Source organism: Tympanuchus pallidicinctus, unplaced genomic scaffold (genome assembly GCF_026119805.1).
Source record: "Tympanuchus pallidicinctus isolate F22 unplaced genomic scaffold, pur_lepc_1.0 scaffold16, whole genome shotgun sequence".
Classification (NCBI taxonomy): domain Eukaryota; kingdom Metazoa; phylum Chordata; class Aves; order Galliformes; family Phasianidae; genus Tympanuchus; species Tympanuchus pallidicinctus.
This window is the reverse complement of record NW_026294679.1, coordinates 34570811-34587885: the sequence shown is the minus strand read 5'-3', so window position 1 is coordinate 34587885 and position 17075 is coordinate 34570811. Positions and strand designations below refer to the sequence as shown.

General features: G+C 56.5%; 3 protein-coding genes across 3 annotated transcripts; all 3 read right to left on the bottom strand.

Annotated features, from left to right (window-relative positions):
• Window positions 1-3508: 3508 nt before the first annotated feature.
• Window positions 3509-4209, bottom strand: LOC128078058 (beta-keratin-related protein). The gene has a single exon (XM_052677893.1). The coding sequence runs from the start codon at window positions 4098-4100 to the stop codon at window positions 3771-3773; it is 330 nt and encodes a 109-aa protein (XP_052533853.1). The 5' UTR covers window positions 4101-4209; the 3' UTR covers window positions 3509-3770.
• A 4424-nt stretch (window positions 4210-8633) lies between these two features.
• Window positions 8634-9334, bottom strand: LOC128078060 (beta-keratin-related protein). The gene has a single exon (XM_052677896.1). It carries the CDS (start codon window positions 9223-9225, stop codon window positions 8896-8898), a length of 330 nt encoding a protein of 109 aa, XP_052533856.1. The 5' UTR covers window positions 9226-9334; the 3' UTR covers window positions 8634-8895.
• Window positions 9335-13759: 4425 nt separating this feature from the next.
• Window positions 13760-14459, bottom strand: LOC128078062 (beta-keratin-related protein). The gene has a single exon (XM_052677898.1). The coding sequence runs from the start codon at window positions 14349-14351 to the stop codon at window positions 14022-14024; it is 330 nt and encodes a 109-aa protein (XP_052533858.1). The 5' UTR covers window positions 14352-14459; the 3' UTR covers window positions 13760-14021.
• Between the last annotated feature and the right edge of the window lie 2616 nt (window positions 14460-17075).

Here is a 17075-nt window from a genome sequence, read left to right as displayed (position 1 = left end):
AGACCGCTTGCGGAGGACAAGGCAGGAAAAATGCACACAGCCCCCTCCTTGGGAGGCGTTCTGACCACGAGCAGACAGAAGGCAAAGCGAACGCGGACTTACTGGCTTCACAGAGGAGAGCAAGGCCCAAGCAGGGAATAGAGTAGCTGGGAAACGAGGCACCTATTTATACTGAGCCTGATGGCCCCGAGGGAGCTGAAGTGGCAAAAACACAGAGCGCCTTCAGAAAGGGTAATTTTGGCTTCCCAAGCTCTGCTGGTAGATGAAAGACATTCCTCCTTCACCTGAAATGCTTAGCTCCCTTGTCACGCTGCGTAAGGCTGAAGCGATCTGCTTGATAGCAGTTCTGTTTCTTCCTCAGGCCGATGCTCGTGAGAGGTCTCGTTGCCAGTGCTGGTGAAGACTTGCAGAAGAATCAGGCCGTGCGCAGGTGCGGTACACGTCCTCCCCTTCCCGAAGGGCGTGGCCCCCGCTTGGTAGGACTTTGCGCGTGGAGCACTGCAGAAGGGAACGCACAAGCAAGTGCAAGACGCAGTGATGGGCTGGGCCTGACCCTGAGCAAGAGCGGTGCCGGCAGGCTACGGAGGAGCTCAGAGCACAGGCAAGCGTCTGCAGGAGACTCAGCTGCCCGGCCGAGGGTGGAAGGTGATGTTCAGCCCAGGCCCCTAGTGATCTGGAGAGAAACTTCATGGCGCGTATGCAGGGAGGGAGACATCGAGAGCGTAGCTGGGGTGGGTCAGGCCGCTCCATGGCGAGTCGCTGCTCCCCCCGGCCGTGATGACGCACACGCTTTCCTGACCTGCAAAGGCTTCCAGCTGTTTCCTTTATTCGGGCAAGGTCAGAGTGTTTTCTGTGGGCAGGGCACGGGCTGTGCCTTACCAAACTGGATTTACTCATTTCACGCCTGGGGAGAGGCTGGAGCACCAGGAGGCCGTGATGAAGGAGGGAGGGAGGCTGCTGAGTCATGCCTGGAAGTGGGCCACCACCAAGTGGGTCTGCTTCAGCATTCCCTTGCCAGGCCACATCGGCCTGTGGCCCTTTCCCTAGTTGCTTGTTTTTCCAGCCGTGCACCCAGAGAACCTGGCTTCCTCTCTCTTGGCAGGGGACAGAGAGGCGCAGGTAGTGCCTTGTAATTGCAAGGTGGCCCTAGCAGGCCACCTGCGACTGACCAGGAGGTGCTGAGCCACTGTTAGGAGCTTCTGCTCCACCTCACTCTCAGTCATCCTTCCACACGTTGGCGTCAGGGATACTGAGGGAAAAGAACTGAGACATGCTAAGGGCTCTCGGCACAACCTCACGTCCTCGTTCCTGCAGAAATGCAGCTTTTTGCACCGTGTTGTCACAGCCATTGGCATCTTGCCCGACCACTTGGCAGTGCCTTGAAATGCTCTCATGCTCCTCTTGGTGAAAGAACAGTCAAAGGAGGACGGCAGCAACGGGCCCTGATGCCCGTACTCCTGTCTCCCTCAGAATGTTTAGGCAGGGAGGTGGTTTGAGAGTAGTTGACTTCTGTTGCCATGGTGGGTTGCTCTCCTTCCAAGCAAGTCTTCCCCCTGTATCAGTACCCAATGCTTTGCTGAAGTCCGGCTAAACAACCTCCACAGCCTTTTCCTCGCCCACCCTGCTGGCCTTCTAGGATAGCTGGAGGGAGCTCAGGTTAGTGAAGCAGGAGCTGCCGTGCGTAGAAAGGTGTGCTGACTGGGTGTGACCATTGTGTTGTCCTCGACGTGCCGTGTGATGGCACTCAAGACAATGTGCTCCGTGACCTTCCCTTGTACCAAAGTCAGACGGAAAGCGTGTAACTCATCAGAGAGTCATAGAATCACGTGAGTTGGAAGGGACCTTTTTAAGGGTCACCTAGTCCAAGTCCACTGCAATCAACAGGGACATCCAAAGCTCGATCGGGTGCTCAGAGCCCCGTCCAGCCTGACCTTTATCTGACATTCTTTTACCGTCAGTAGTACGTTTGTTCTCTCTCCTTATGTTCATTGGGTAGACTCTTCCGTCTGCTTCTTTGTGCCAGTTGGGCGGTCGATCACATAGTCCTGTCACAATTTCTGCCACGTTGGTCTTTTGCCTGACTCCTGCGCAGCGACGCTTGGCCCCTTTCATCACTAAGACAACTAAGTTGCATCCAGTCAAGCCGTCCTGTAACGCAGAGGGCTCCCTTGCCTCCTGTGCTTCCCTGCCTGTGTCTGCACTCCGGTCATGAAAGCCATCCCACCACGTCTCGCTGAGGCCTACGATCTCGTAGTCCTGAGCGTGGGCTAAAAATTCCCGTTCCCCCCTGCTTATTTCTCCTGACACGTGCATTTGTAGCGAGGCATTGAAGTTGGCCCCTGAATGAAATGGAGTGGTGTCGCTGCGGCCCAGCGATAGTTGCGGACGTCCATCTCAACACCAAAACCCACTGTTTCGCAGTGAGGGTGGACAAAGAATGGAAAGGATGGCCCCGAGAAGCTGTGGAGTTGTCATCCTCTGAGATACTGAAACCTGACTGCACTACGTCCCCACCGACCAGCTCAAGTGGATCTTGCTTCAGCAGGTGGCTCGGACTTGGCAAGTCTCAACAGGTTCCTTCCAACCTCCACAGTTCTGCTACTCCGTGTTACTTCTGCTACTCTTTCTGCTCTGCTTGGTTAATTTTTCTCCGGCGCAACGCACGCACACACAGACACGCAAAACCGACAAACAAACAATCAACATCAACAAAAAAAGACAAAACGAAGCAATCCACAGGCCGTGGGGCTGGGACCAGAAGCACTTTCATGCGCGTCTCTCCCAGGCACCGTTCCTGTTCCAGCCTTGCTCTTGCCTTCTCAACCCATAGGCTTGTGATTGTCCTGGGAAGAGATGGATCACGACGTTACTCGGCTTCCCCCGCGAAAGAGAATTTGCTCCTTTCCAAGTAGCTCTGTCAAGCTCAGGCGTTTCTTCCTTGGACCAATTCTCCTCTTTGTGAAGGAGACGGTAAACGGACTCAGTGTCTTTCTCCCTCCCAAAACGGAGTGCGGGAGATAGCCTGCTTCACGCCTCCCGGCTTTCCGTGTGTGTCACGGGACAGCTGGCTGGGGCCCTTGTGGGGAAGGAGTTGGAAAGCTGGCTGCCTTGTGAATGGGCGGTAGTCCTTGAGCTGACTTTCTGGCTTGTTAGAAAAACGTTTCCTCCCAAAGTCGCCTGAGCCAGCATCGGTTCTTACTAACCCAGGAGGTTCTCACGTCCCTGCAGCAGTTGAAGCAGCCCAGGAACATTCCACAGAACATGCGCTCTCCCTTCACACTTTGCTGCGTGGCTCCTGAGTGGTGCCAGTGAGCAACGATTGTCCTTCCCAGAGAGCTCTCAGCATGAAATGATCTCATCTCCCTTGCGAGGAGTGGACTGCACTGCACTATCAAAGCCCAGCACTGCAGAGTCCCGCAGAGTTTTGCAAGGGGACGAAGTCTGTTGCGCACTGGGCTGTCGGGGGTTGGGGAAGGAGGAAGAATGAAAGGAGACTCGTTTCCAAAGCTGATGCTCAATGCCTTTAATGAGAAAAGGAGAAGAACAAGCGACAGCTGAGAGTTTCAGCAATGCCCTTTGGACATTCTCAGTAAAGCTCAGTGATAGCAGAAGACCAGGGATAGTCAGCAGGGGAAAGAGGGCGGGCGATGAGGAGGAGAAGTTGGTGGGAACTCGGCTCCTCTGCAGACCGTGGCCATGCCCTCAGGGCTGGCTCCAGGGCTGCCTTCAAGGCCCGTGGTGCTCATGCACAGGCAGGTGATCCACGGGCTTTAGCAGAAGAGATTGCCACGTCCCAGAGTCCCACAGAGCCCACGGCCCAGCCCTGACCACCCAAAGCCCCCCAGGCCCAGGGAGCCCCCAGCGCCGATGGGCACACTGCCGGCGCTGAGAGAGCTCCCCACGGCAGCGGACGCTGTGGATCCCACGGCTGTGCTCTGAGGGAAGGAGCTGAGGATTGGGCCCGGCAGCGTCACCACGACCGGTGGGGGCTGGATCGCAACGCTGGAGTCGGCACAACGAAGAACACACGGCTCGTTGCAGCTGTTGGCAAGCGGGGCTGGGCCGCAGGCGGCTGTCTGGCACGGGCTGTAGCACGACATGTCTGGCGGAGGAGGGGGTGACTCTGCAAGATGGAGGCGAGAGAGAGCTGAGGGCTCGAGCTGTCTCTCAGCGTGCTCTGGTGTCACGAGCCAAGAGTTGAAGGCCCTGCCGTGGCTGCTGAGGGTCTGTTTGTGAGTATTTGGGTAGGCTTGGGGTGGGTACTTGTGGGTAGTTTAGGGATGATGCCAGGGAGGGAAGCTCCGCCTGTCACCTGGGTGAAGCTCCTGTGCGGCCTGTCTTGTCCCTCCCCCAGCGTGCCCAGTGCAGGCCCTCTCCAACCCGCGCTTGCTCCCTGACCAAGGGTCCGTGTCCAGCCTGCAAGGACGTTTCCCTCACAACGCACAACCATCATTCTAGTCAGCCTCGAAGGCTGGCCTGGAACGTTCAGCTGTGAGATGAGGCTCCTCATCTCACCACATCCTGAGGTAGGTATGACGAAGAGGATGCCAACTCTTTCAGGGGGGATGAGTTTATCCTTGCTGCTATTGCCTCAGTCGGGGAAAGAAAGATGTTCTACGGTACAACAGAAAAGCATCACTCTCAGCATCAATCTGTGGAGGTCCTGCTCGGGAGCCCTTCTTCCCTGCTGGTGGTTACTTGTTCTTCCAGAGGAAGACCTCAGCTTGTTCCCTCAACAGCTTTTCCCTCTAAAAAGAGCTCTCCTTCTCCTCTGACAGCTCCGCCCTTCTGTCCCCCTCACTCCCCCTGCTTCTTTCAGAAGGAGACAAGTGCGGGCAAAGCGCGACAAGGCTACTGAAGACAGACGCCACCAAGTGCTAAGACGTCTCTGGTGGGACTAGCTCTCCTGAGGAAATTCCAAGCCGTGCTACTAAGGCAAAAGGTGCATCGCTGCCTGAAGGATGGTGGAAGAAGAGGCTGGCCGAGGCTCTGGTTAGAAATTTCTGGCCGCACAGCCAGGGCCTGAAACGGCTTTCAAAGGAACCCTCCAACGCCCCGCTTCAGGTGAAAAAGCCACGCTCCCCAGTTCCCTTCCCCAAATACAGACAGGCATGGTTGACAGTCCCAGACCGCTTGCGGAGGACAAGGCAGGAAAAATGCACACAGCCCCCTCCTTGGGAGGCGTTCTGACCACGAGCAGACAGAAGGCAAAGCGAACGCGGACTTACTGGCTTCACAGAGGAGAGCAAGGCCCAAGCAGGGAATAGAGTAGCTGGGAAACGAGGCACCTATTTATACTGAGCCTGATGGCCCCGAGGGAGCTGAAGTGGCAAAAACACAGAGCGCCTTCAGAAAGGGTAATTTTGGCTTCCCAAGCTCTGCTGGTAGATGAAAGACATTCCTCCTTCACCTGAAATGCTTAGCTCCCTTGTCACGCTGCGTAAGGCTGAAGCGATCTGCTTGATAGCAGTTCTGTTTCTTCCTCAGGCCGATGCTCGTGAGAGGTCTCGTTGCCAGTGCTGGTGAAGACTTGCAGAAGAATCAGGCCGTGCGCAGGTGCGGTACACGTCCTCCCCTTCCCGAAGGGCGTGGCCCCCGCTTGGTAGGACTTTGCGCGTGGAGCACTGCAGAAGGGAACGCACAAGCAAGTGCAAGACGCAGTGATGGGCTGGGCCTGACCCTGAGCAAGAGCGGTGCCGGCAGGCTACGGAGGAGCTCAGAGCACAGGCAAGCGTCTGCAGGAGACTCAGCTGCCCGGCCGAGGGTGGAAGGTGATGTTCAGCCCAGGCCCCTAGTGATCTGGAGAGAAACTTCATGGCGCGTATGCAGGGAGGGAGACATCGAGAGCGTAGCTGGGGTGGGTCAGGCCGCTCCATGGCGAGTCGCTGCTCCCCCCGGCCGTGATGACGCACACGCTTTCCTGACCTGCAAAGGCTTCCAGCTGTTTCCTTTATTCGGGCAAGGTCAGAGTGTTTTCTGTGGGCAGGGCACGGGCTGTGCCTTACCAAACTGGATTTACTCATTTCACGCCTGGGGAGAGGCTGGAGCACCAGGAGGCCGTGATGAAGGAGGGAGGGAGGCTGCTGAGTCATGCCTGGAAGTGGGCCACCACCAAGTGGGTCTGCTTCAGCATTCCCTTGCCAGGCCACATCGGCCTGTGGCCCTTTCCCTAGTTGCTTGTTTTTCCAGCCGTGCACCCAGAGAACCTGGCTTCCTCTCTCTTGGCAGGGGACAGAGAGGCGCAGGTAGTGCCTTGTAATTGCAAGGTGGCCCTAGCAGGCCACCTGCGACTGACCAGGAGGTGCTGAGCCACTGTTAGGAGCTTCTGCTCCACCTCACTCTCAGTCATCCTTCCACACGTTGGCGTCAGGGATACTGAGGGAAAAGAACTGAGACATGCTAAGGGCTCTCGGCACAACCTCACGTCCTCGTTCCTGCAGAAATGCAGCTTTTTGCACCGTGTTGTCACAGCCATTGGCATCTTGCCCGACCACTTGGCAGTGCCTTGAAATGCTCTCATGCTCCTCTTGGTGAAAGAACAGTCAAAGGAGGACGGCAGCAACGGGCCCTGATGCCCGTACTCCTGTCTCCCTCAGAATGTTTAGGCAGGGAGGTGGTTTGAGAGTAGTTGACTTCTGTTGCCATGGTGGGTTGCTCTCCTTCCAAGCAAGTCTTCCCCCTGTATCAGTACCCAATGCTTTGCTGAAGTCCGGCTAAACAACCTCCACAGCCTTTTCCTCGCCCACCCTGCTGGCCTTCTAGGATAGCTGGAGGGAGCTCAGGTTAGTGAAGCAGGAGCTGCCGTGCGTAGAAAGGTGTGCTGACTGGGTGTGACCATTGTGTTGTCCTCGACGTGCCGTGTGATGGCACTCAAGACAATGTGCTCCGTGACCTTCCCTTGTACCAAAGTCAGACGGAAAGCGTGTAACTCATCAGAGAGTCATAGAATCACGTGAGTTGGAAGGGACCTTTTTAAGGGTCACCTAGTCCAAGTCCACTGCAATCAACAGGGACATCCAAAGCTCGATCGGGTGCTCAGAGCCCCGTCCAGCCTGACCTTTATCTGACATTCTTTTACCGTCAGTAGTACGTTTGTTCTCTCTCCTTATGTTCATTGGGTAGACTCTTCCGTCTGCTTCTTTGTGCCAGTTGGGCGGTCGATCACATAGTCCTGTCACAATTTCTGCCACGTTGGTCTTTTGCCTGACTCCTGCGCAGCGACGCTTGGCCCCTTTCATCACTAAGACAACTAAGTTGCATCCAGTCAAGCCGTCCTGTAACGCAGAGGGCTCCCTTGCCTCCTGTGCTTCCCTGCCTGTGTCTGCACTCCGGTCATGAAAGCCATCCCACCACGTCTCGCTGAGGCCTACGATCTCGTAGTCCTGAGCGTGGGCTAAAAATTCCCGTTCCCCCCTGCTTATTTCTCCTGACACGTGCATTTGTAGCGAGGCATTGAAGTTGGCCCCTGAATGAAATGGAGTGGTGTCGCTGCGGCCCAGCGATAGTTGCGGACGTCCATCTCAACACCAAAACCCACTGTTTCGCAGTGAGGGTGGACAAAGAATGGAAAGGATGGCCCCGAGAAGCTGTGGAGTTGTCATCCTCTGAGATACTGAAACCTGACTGCACTACGTCCCCACCGACCAGCTCAAGTGGATCTTGCTTCAGCAGGTGGCTCGGACTGGCAAGTCTCAACAGGTTCCTTCCAACCTCCACAGTTCTGCTACTCCGTGTTACTTCTGCTACTCTTTCTGCTCTGCTTGGTTAATTTTTCTCCGGCGCAACGCACGCACACACAGACACGCAAAACCGACAAACAAACAATCAACATCAACAAAAAAAGACAAAACGAAGCAATCCACAGGCCGTGGGGCTGGGACCAGAAGCACTTTCATGCGCGTCTCTCCCAGGCACCGTTCCTGTTCCAGCCTTGCTCTTGCCTTCTCAACCCATAGGCTTGTGATTGTCCTGGGAAGAGATGGATCACGACGTTACTCGGCTTCCCCCGCGAAAGAGAATTTGCTCCTTTCCAAGTAGCTCTGTCAAGCTCAGGCGTTTCTTCCTTGGACCAATTCTCCTCTTTGTGAAGGAGACGGTAAACGGACTCAGTGTCTTTCTCCCTCCCAAAACGGAGTGCGGGAGATAGCCTGCTTCACGCCTCCCGGCTTTCCGTGTGTGTCACGGGACAGCTGGCTGGGGCCCTTGTGGGGAAGGAGTTGGAAAGCTGGCTGCCTTGTGAATGGGCGGTAGTCCTTGAGCTGACTTTCTGGCTTGTTAGAAAAACGTTTCCTCCCAAAGTCGCCTGAGCCAGCATCGGTTCTTACTAACCCAGGAGGTTCTCACGTCCCTGCAGCAGTTGAAGCAGCCCAGGAACATTCCACAGAACATGCGCTCTCCCTTCACACTTTGCTGCGTGGCTCCTGAGTGGTGCCAGTGAGCAACGATTGTCCTTCCCAGAGAGCTCTCAGCATGAAATGATCTCATCTCCCTTGCGAGGAGTGGACTGCACTGCACTATCAAAGCCCAGCACTGCAGAGTCCCGCAGAGTTTTGCAAGGGGACGAAGTCTGTTGCGCACTGGGCTGTCGGGGGTTGGGGAAGGAGGAAGAATGAAAGGAGACTCGTTTCCAAAGCTGATGCTCAATGCCTTTAATGAGAAAAGGAGAAGAACAAGCGACAGCTGAGAGTTTCAGCAATGCCCTTTGGACATTCTCAGTAAAGCTCAGTGATAGCAGAAGACCAGGGATAGTCAGCAGGGGAAAGAGGGCGGGCGATGAGGAGGAGAAGTTGGTGGGAACTCGGCTCCTCTGCAGACCGTGGCCATGCCCTCAGGGCTGGCTCCAGGGCTGCCTTCAAGGCCCGTGGTGCTCATGCACAGGCAGGTGATCCACGGGCTTTAGCAGAAGAGATTGCCACGTCCCAGAGTCCCACAGAGCCCACGGCCCAGCCCTGACCACCCAAAGCCCCCCAGGCCCAGGGAGCCCCCAGCGCCGATGGGCACACTGCCGGCGCTGAGAGAGCTCCCCACGGCAGCGGACGCTGTGGATCCCACGGCTGTGCTCTGAGGGAAGGAGCTGAGGATTGGGCCCGGCAGCGTCACCACGACCGGTGGGGGCTGGATCGCAACGCTGGAGTCGGCACAACGAAGAACACACGGCTCGTTGCAGCTGTTGGCAAGCGGGGCTGGGCCGCAGGCGGCTGTCTGGCACGGGCTGTAGCACGACATGTCTGGCGGAGGAGGGGGTGACTCTGCAAGATGGAGGCGAGAGAGAGCTGAGGGCTCGAGCTGTCTCTCAGCGTGCTCTGGTGTCACGAGCCAAGAGTTGAAGGCCCTGCCGTGGCTGCTGAGGGTCTGTTTGTGAGTATTTGGGTAGGCTTGGGGTGGGTACTTGTGGGTAGTTTAGGGATGATGCCAGGGAGGGAAGCTCCGCCTGTCACCTGGGTGAAGCTCCTGTGCGGCCTGTCTTGTCCCTCCCCCAGCGTGCCCAGTGCAGGCCCTCTCCAACCCGCGCTTGCTCCCTGACCAAGGGTCCGTGTCCAGCCTGCAAGGACGTTTCCCTCACAACGCACAACCATCATTCTAGTCAGCCTCGAAGGCTGGCCTGGAACGTTCAGCTGTGAGATGAGGCTCCTCATCTCACCACATCCTGAGGTAGGTATGACGAAGAGGATGCCAACTCTTTCAGGGGGGATGAGTTTATCCTTGCTGCTATTGCCTCAGTCGGGGAAAGAAAGATGTTCTACGGTACAACAGAAAAGCATCACTCTCAGCATCAATCTGTGGAGGTCCTGCTCGGGAGCCCTTCTTCCCTGCTGGTGGTTACTTGTTCTTCCAGAGGAAGACCTCAGCTTGTTCCCTCAACAGCTTTTCCCTCTAAAAAGAGCTCTCCTTCTCCTCTGACAGCTCCGCCCTTCTGTCCCCCTCACTCCCCCTGCTTCTTTCAGAAGGAGACAAGTGCGGGCAAAGCGCGACAAGGCTACTGAAGACAGACGCCACCAAGTGCTAAGACGTCTCTGGTGGGACTAGCTCTCCTGAGGAAATTCCAAGCCGTGCTACTAAGGCAAAAGGTGCATCGCTGCCTGAAGGATGGTGGAAGAAGAGGCTGGCCGAGGCTCTGGTTAGAAATTTCTGGCCGCACAGCCAGGGCCTGAAACGGCTTTCAAAGGAACCCTCCAACGCCCCGCTTCAGGTGAAAAAGCCACGCTCCCCAGTTCCCTTCCCCAAATACAGACAGGCATGGTTGACAGTCCCAGACCGCTTGCGGAGGACAAGGCAGGAAAAATGCACACAGCCCCCTCCTTGGGAGGCGTTCTGACCACGAGCAGACAGAAGGCAAAGCGAACGCGGACTTACTGGCTTCACAGAGGAGAGCAAGGCCCAAGCAGGGAATAGAGTAGCTGGGAAACGAGGCACCTATTTATACTGAGCCTGATGGCCCCGAGGGAGCTGAAGTGGCAAAAACACAGAGCGCCTTCAGAAAGGGTAATTTTGGCTTCCCAAGCTCTGCTGGTAGATGAAAGACATTCCTCCTTCACCTGAAATGCTTAGCTCCCTTGTCACGCTGCGTAAGGCTGAAGCGATCTGCTTGATAGCAGTTCTGTTTCTTCCTCAGGCCGATGCTCGTGAGAGGTCTCGTTGCCAGTGCTGGTGAAGACTTGCAGAAGAATCAGGCCGTGCGCAGGTGCGGTACACGTCCTCCCCTTCCCGAAGGGCGTGGCCCCCGCTTGGTAGGACTTTGCGCGTGGAGCACTGCAGAAGGGAACGCACAAGCAAGTGCAAGACGCAGTGATGGGCTGGGCCTGACCCTGAGCAAGAGCGGTGCCGGCAGGCTACGGAGGAGCTCAGAGCACAGGCAAGCGTCTGCAGGAGACTCAGCTGCCCGGCCGAGGGTGGAAGGTGATGTTCAGCCCAGGCCCCTAGTGATCTGGAGAGAAACTTCATGGCGCGTATGCAGGGAGGGAGACATCGAGAGCGTAGCTGGGGTGGGTCAGGCCGCTCCATGGCGAGTCGCTGCTCCCCCCGGCCGTGATGACGCACACGCTTTCCTGACCTGCAAAGGCTTCCAGCTGTTTCCTTTATTCGGGCAAGGTCAGAGTGTTTTCTGTGGGCAGGGCACGGGCTGTGCCTTACCAAACTGGATTTACTCATTTCACGCCTGGGGAGAGGCTGGAGCACCAGGAGGCCGTGATGAAGGAGGGAGGGAGGCTGCTGAGTCATGCCTGGAAGTGGGCCACCACCAAGTGGGTCTGCTTCAGCATTCCCTTGCCAGGCCACATCGGCCTGTGGCCCTTTCCCTAGTTGCTTGTTTTTCCAGCCGTGCACCCAGAGAACCTGGCTTCCTCTCTCTTGGCAGGGGACAGAGAGGCGCAGGTAGTGCCTTGTAATTGCAAGGTGGCCCTAGCAGGCCACCTGCGACTGACCAGGAGGTGCTGAGCCACTGTTAGGAGCTTCTGCTCCACCTCACTCTCAGTCATCCTTCCACACGTTGGCGTCAGGGATACTGAGGGAAAAGAACTGAGACATGCTAAGGGCTCTCGGCACAACCTCACGTCCTCGTTCCTGCAGAAATGCAGCTTTTTGCACCGTGTTGTCACAGCCATTGGCATCTTGCCCGACCACTTGGCAGTGCCTTGAAATGCTCTCATGCTCCTCTTGGTGAAAGAACAGTCAAAGGAGGACGGCAGCAACGGGCCCTGATGCCCGTACTCCTGTCTCCCTCAGAATGTTTAGGCAGGGAGGTGGTTTGAGAGTAGTTGACTTCTGTTGCCATGGTGGGTTGCTCTCCTTCCAAGCAAGTCTTCCCCCTGTATCAGTACCCAACGCTTTGCTGAAGTCCGGCTAAACAACCTCCACAGCCTTTTCCTCGCCCACCCTGCTGGCCTTCTAGGATAGCTGGAGGGAGCTCAGGTTAGTGAAGCAGGAGCTGCCGTGCGTAGAAAGGTGTGCTGACTGGGTGTGACCATTGTGTTGTCCTCGACGTGCCGTGTGATGGCACTCAAGACAATGTGCTCCGTGACCTTCCCTTGTACCAAAGTCAGACGGAAAGCGTGTAACTCATCAGAGAGTCATAGAATCACGTGAGTTGGAAGGGACCTTTTTAAGGGTCACCTAGTCCAAGTCCACTGCAATCAACAGGGACATCCAAAGCTCGATCGGGTGCTCAGAGCCCCGTCCAGCCTGACCTTTATCTGACATTCTTTTACCGTCAGTAGTACGTTTGTTCTCTCTCCTTATGTTCATTGGGTAGACTCTTCCGTCTGCTTCTTTGTGCCAGTTGGGCGGTCGATCACATAGTCCTGTCACAATTTCTGCCACGTTGGTCTTTTGCCTGACTCCTGCGCAGCGACGCTTGGCCCCTTTCATCACTAAGACAACTAAGTTGCATCCAGTCAAGCCGTCCTGTAACGCAGAGGGCTCCCTTGCCTCCTGTGCTTCCCTGCCTGTGTCTGCACTCCGGTCATGAAAGCCATCCCACCACGTCTCGCTGAGGCCTACGATCTCGTAGTCCTGAGCGTGGGCTAAAAATTCCCGTTCCCCCCTGCTTATTTCTCCTGACACGTGCATTTGTAGCCAGGCATTGAAGTTGGCCCCTGAATGAAATGGAGTGGTGTCGCTGCGGCCCAGCGATAGTTGCGGACGTCCATCTCAACACCAAAACCCACTGTTTCGCAGTGAGGGTGGACAAAGAATGGAAAGGATGGCCCCGAGAAGCTGTGGAGTTGTCATCCTCTGAGATACTGAAACCTGACTGCACTACGTCCCCACCGACCAGCTCAAGTGGATCTTGCTTCAGCAGGTGGCTCGGACTTGGCAAGTCTCAACAGGTTCCTTCCAACCTCCACAGTTCTGCTACTCCGTGTTACTTCTGCTACTCTTTCTGCTCTGCTTGGTTAATTTTTCTCCGGCGCAACACACGCACACACAGACACGCAAAACCGACAAACAAACAATCAACATCAACAAAAAAAGACAAAACGAAGCAATCCACAGGCCGTGGGGCTGGGACCAGAAGCACTTTCATGCGCGTCTCTCCCAGGCACCGTTCCTGTTCCAGCCTTGCTCTTGCCTTCTCAACCCATAGGCTTGTGATTGTCCTGGGAAGAGATGGATCACGACGTTACTCGGCTTCCCCCGCGAAAGAGAATTTGCTCCTTTCCAAGTAGCTCTGTCAAGCTCAGGCGTTTCTTCCTTGGACCAATTCTCCTCTTTGTGAAGGAGACGGTAAACGGACTCAGTGTCTTTCTCCCTCCCAAAACGGAGTGCGGGAGATAGCCTGCTTCACGCCTCCCGGCTTTCCGTGTGTGTCACGGGACAGCTGGCTGGGGCCCTTGTGGGGAAGGAGTTGGAAAGCTGGCTGCCTTGTGAATGGGCGGTAGTCCTTGAGCTGACTTTCTGGCTTGTTAGAAAAACGTTTCCTCCCAAAGTCGCCTGAGCCAGCATCGGTTCTTACTAACCCAGGAGGTTCTCACGTCCCTGCAGCAGTTGAAGCAGCCCAGGAACATTCCACAGAACATGCGCTCTCCCTTCACACTTTGCTGCGTGGCTCCTGAGTGGTGCCAGTGAGCAACGATTGTCCTTCCCAGAGAGCTCTCAGCATGAAATGATCTCATCTCCCTTGCGAGGAGTGGACTGCACTGCACTATCAAAGCCCAGCACTGCAGAGTCCCGCAGAGTTTTGCAAGGGGACGAAGTCTGTTGCGCACTGGGCTGTCGGGGGTTGGGGAAGGAGGAAGAATGAAAGGAGACTCGTTTCCAAAGCTGATGCTCAATGCCTTTAATGAGAAAAGGAGAAGAACAAGCGACAGCTGAGAGTTTCAGCAATGCCCTTTGGACATTCTCAGTAAAGCTCAGTGATAGCAGAAGACCAGGGATAGTCAGCAGGGGAAAGAGGGCGGGCGATGAGGAGGAGAAGTTGGTGGGAACTCGGCTCCTCTGCAGACCGTGGCCATGCCCTCAGGGCTGGCTCCAGGGCTGCCTTCAAGGCCCGTGGTGCTCATGCACAGGCAGGTGATCCACGGGCTTTAGCAGAAGAGATTGCCACGTCCCAGAGTCCCACAGAGCCCACGGCCCAGCCCTGACCACCCAAAGCCCCCCAGGCCCAGGGAGCCCCCAGCGCCGATGGGCACACTGCCGGCGCTGAGAGAGCTCCCCACGGCAGCGGACGCTGTGGATCCCACGGCTGTGCTCTGAGGGAAGGAGCTGAGGATTGGGCCCGGCAGCGTCACCACGACCGGTGGGGGCTGGATCGCAACGCTGGAGTCGGCACAACGAAGAACACACGGCTCGTTGCAGCTGTTGGCAAGCGGGGCTGGGCCGCAGGCGGCTGTCTGGCACGGGCTGTAGCACGACATGTCTGGCGGAGGAGGGGGTGACTCTGCAAGATGGAGGCGAGAGAGAGCTGAGGGCTCGAGCTGTCTCTCAGCGTGCTCTGGTGTCACGAGCCAAGAGTTGAAGGCCCTGCCGTGGCTGCTGAGGGTCTGTTTGTGAGTATTTGGGTAGGCTTGGGGTGGGTACTTGTGGGTAGTTTAGGGATGATGCCAGGGAGGGAAGCTCCGCCTGTCACCTGGGTGAAGCTCCTGTGCGGCCTGTCTTGTCCCTCCCCCAGCGTGCCCAGTGCAGGCCCTCTCCAACCCGCGCTTGCTCCCTGACCAAGGGTCCGTGTCCAGCCTGCAAGGACGTTTCCCTCACAACGCACAACCATCATTCTAGTCAGCCTCGAAGGCTGGCCTGGAACGTTCAGCTGTGAGATGAGGCTCCTCATCTCACCACATCCTGAGGTAGGTATGACGAAGAGGATGCCAACTCTTTCAGGGGGGATGAGTTTATCCTTGCTGCTATTGCCTCAGTCGGGGAAAGAAAGATGTTCTACGGTACAACAGAAAAGCATCACTCTCAGCATCAATCTGTGGAGGTCCTGCTCGGGAGCCCTTCTTCCCTGCTGGTGGTTACTTGTTCTTCCAGAGGAAGACCTCAGCTTGTTCCCTCAACGGCTTTTCCCTCTAAAAAGAGCTCTCCTTCTCCTCTGACAGCTCCGCCCTTCTGTCCCCCTCACTCCCCCTGCTTCTTTCAGAAGGAGACAAGTGCGGGCAAAGCGCGACAAGGCTACTGAAGACAGACGCCACCAAGTGCTAAGACGTCTCTGGTGGGACTAGCTCTCCTGAGGAAATTCCAAGCCGTGCTACTAAGGCAAAAGGTGCATCGCTGCCTGAAGGATGGTGGAAGAAGAGGCTGGCCGAGGCTCTGGTTAGAAATTTCTGGCCGCACAGCCAGGGCCTGAAACGGCTTTCAAAGGAACCCTCCAACGCCCCGCTTCAGGTGAAAAAGCCACGCTCCCCAGTTCCCTTCCCCAAATACAGACAGGCATGGTTGACAGTCCCAGACCGCTTGCGGAGGACAAGGCAGGAAAAATGCACACAGCCCCCTCCTTGGGAGGCGTTCTGACCACGAGCAGACAGAAGGCAAAGCGAACGCGGACTTACTGGCTTCACAGAGGAGAGCAAGGCCCAAGCAGGGAATAGAGTAGCTGGGAAACGAGGCACCTATTTATACTGAGCCTGATGGCCCCGAGGGAGCTGAAGTGGCAAAAACACAGAGCGCCTTCAGAAAGGGTAATTTTGGCTTCCCAAGCTCTGCTGGTAGATGAAAGACATTCCTCCTTCACCTGAAATGCTTAGCTCCCTTGTCACGCTGCGTAAGGCTGAAGCGATCTGCTTGATAGCAGTTCTGTTTCTTCCTCAGGCCGATGCTCGTGAGAGGTCTCGTTGCCAGTGCTGGTGAAGACTTGCAGAAGAATCAGGCCGTGCGCAGGTGCGGTACACGTCCTCCCCTTCCCGAAGGGCGTGGCCCCCGCTTGGTAGGACTTTGCGCGTGGAGCACTGCAGAAGGGAACGCACAAGCAAGTGCAAGACGCAGTGATGGGCTGGGCCTGACCCTGAGCAAGAGCGGTGCCGGCAGGCTACGGAGGAGCTCAGAGCACAGGCAAGCGTCTGCAGGAGACTCAGCTGCCCGGCCGAGGGTGGAAGGTGATGTTCAGCCCAGGCCCCTAGTGATCTGGAGAGAAACTTCATGGCGCGTATGCAGGGAGGGAGACATCGAGAGCGTAGCTGGGGTGGGTCAGGCCGCTCCATGGCGAGTCGCTGCTCCCCCCGGCCGTGATGACGCACATGCTTTCCTGACCTGCAAAGGCTTCCAGCTGTTTCCTTTATTCGGGCAAGGTCAGAGTGTTTTCTGTGGGCAGGGCACGGGCTGTGCCTTACCAAACTGGATTTACTCATTTCACGCCTGGGGAGAGGCTGGAGCACCAGGAGGCCGTGATGAAGGAGGGAGGGAGGCTGCTGAGTCATGCCTGGAAGTGGGCCACCACCAAGTGGGTCTGCTTCAGCATTCCCTTGCCAGGCCACATCGGCCTGTGGCCCTTTCCCTAGTTGCTTGTTTTTCCAGCCGTGCACCCAGAGAACCTGGCTTCCTCTCTCTTGGCAGGGGACAGAGAGGCGCAGGTAGTGCCTTGTAATTGCAAGGTGGCCCTAGCAGGCCACCTGCGACTGACCAGGAGGTGCTGAGCCACTGTTAGGAGCTTCTGCTCCACCTCACTCTCAGTCATCCTTCCACACGTTGGCGTCAGGGATACTGAGGGAAAAGAACTGAGACATGCTAAGGGCTCTCGGCACAACCTCACGTCCTCGTTCCTGCAGAAATGCAGCTTTTTGCACCGTGTTGTCACAGCCATTGGCATCTTGCCCGACCACTTGGCAGTGCCTTGAAATGCTCTCATGCTCCTCTTGGTGAAAGAACAGTCAAAGGAGGACGGCAGCAACGGGCCCTGATGCCCGTACTCCTGTCTCTCTCAGAATGTTTAGGGCAGGGAGATGGTTTGAGAGTAGTTGACTTCTGTTGCCATGGTGGGTTGCTCTCCTTCCAAGCAAGTCTTCCCCTGTATCAGTACCCAACGCTTTGCTGAAGTCCGGCTAAACAACCTCCACAGCCTTTTCCTCGCCCACCCTGCTGGCCTTCTAGGATAGCTGGAGGGAGCTCAGGTTAGTGAAGCAGGAGCTGCCGTGCGTAAGAAGAGAAAGGTG

What these genes read in the sequence shown, in the direction of transcription:
- LOC128078058 (XM_052677893.1), bottom strand. Translation starts at nt 4,100, where the DNA reads ATGTCGTGCTACAGCCCGTGCCAGACAGCCGCCTGCGGCCCAGCCCCG.
- LOC128078060 (XM_052677896.1), bottom strand. Translation starts at nt 9,225, where the DNA reads ATGTCGTGCTACAGCCCGTGCCAGACAGCCGCCTGCGGCCCAGCCCCG.
- LOC128078062 (XM_052677898.1), bottom strand. Translation starts at nt 14,351, where the DNA reads ATGTCGTGCTACAGCCCGTGCCAGACAGCCGCCTGCGGCCCAGCCCCG.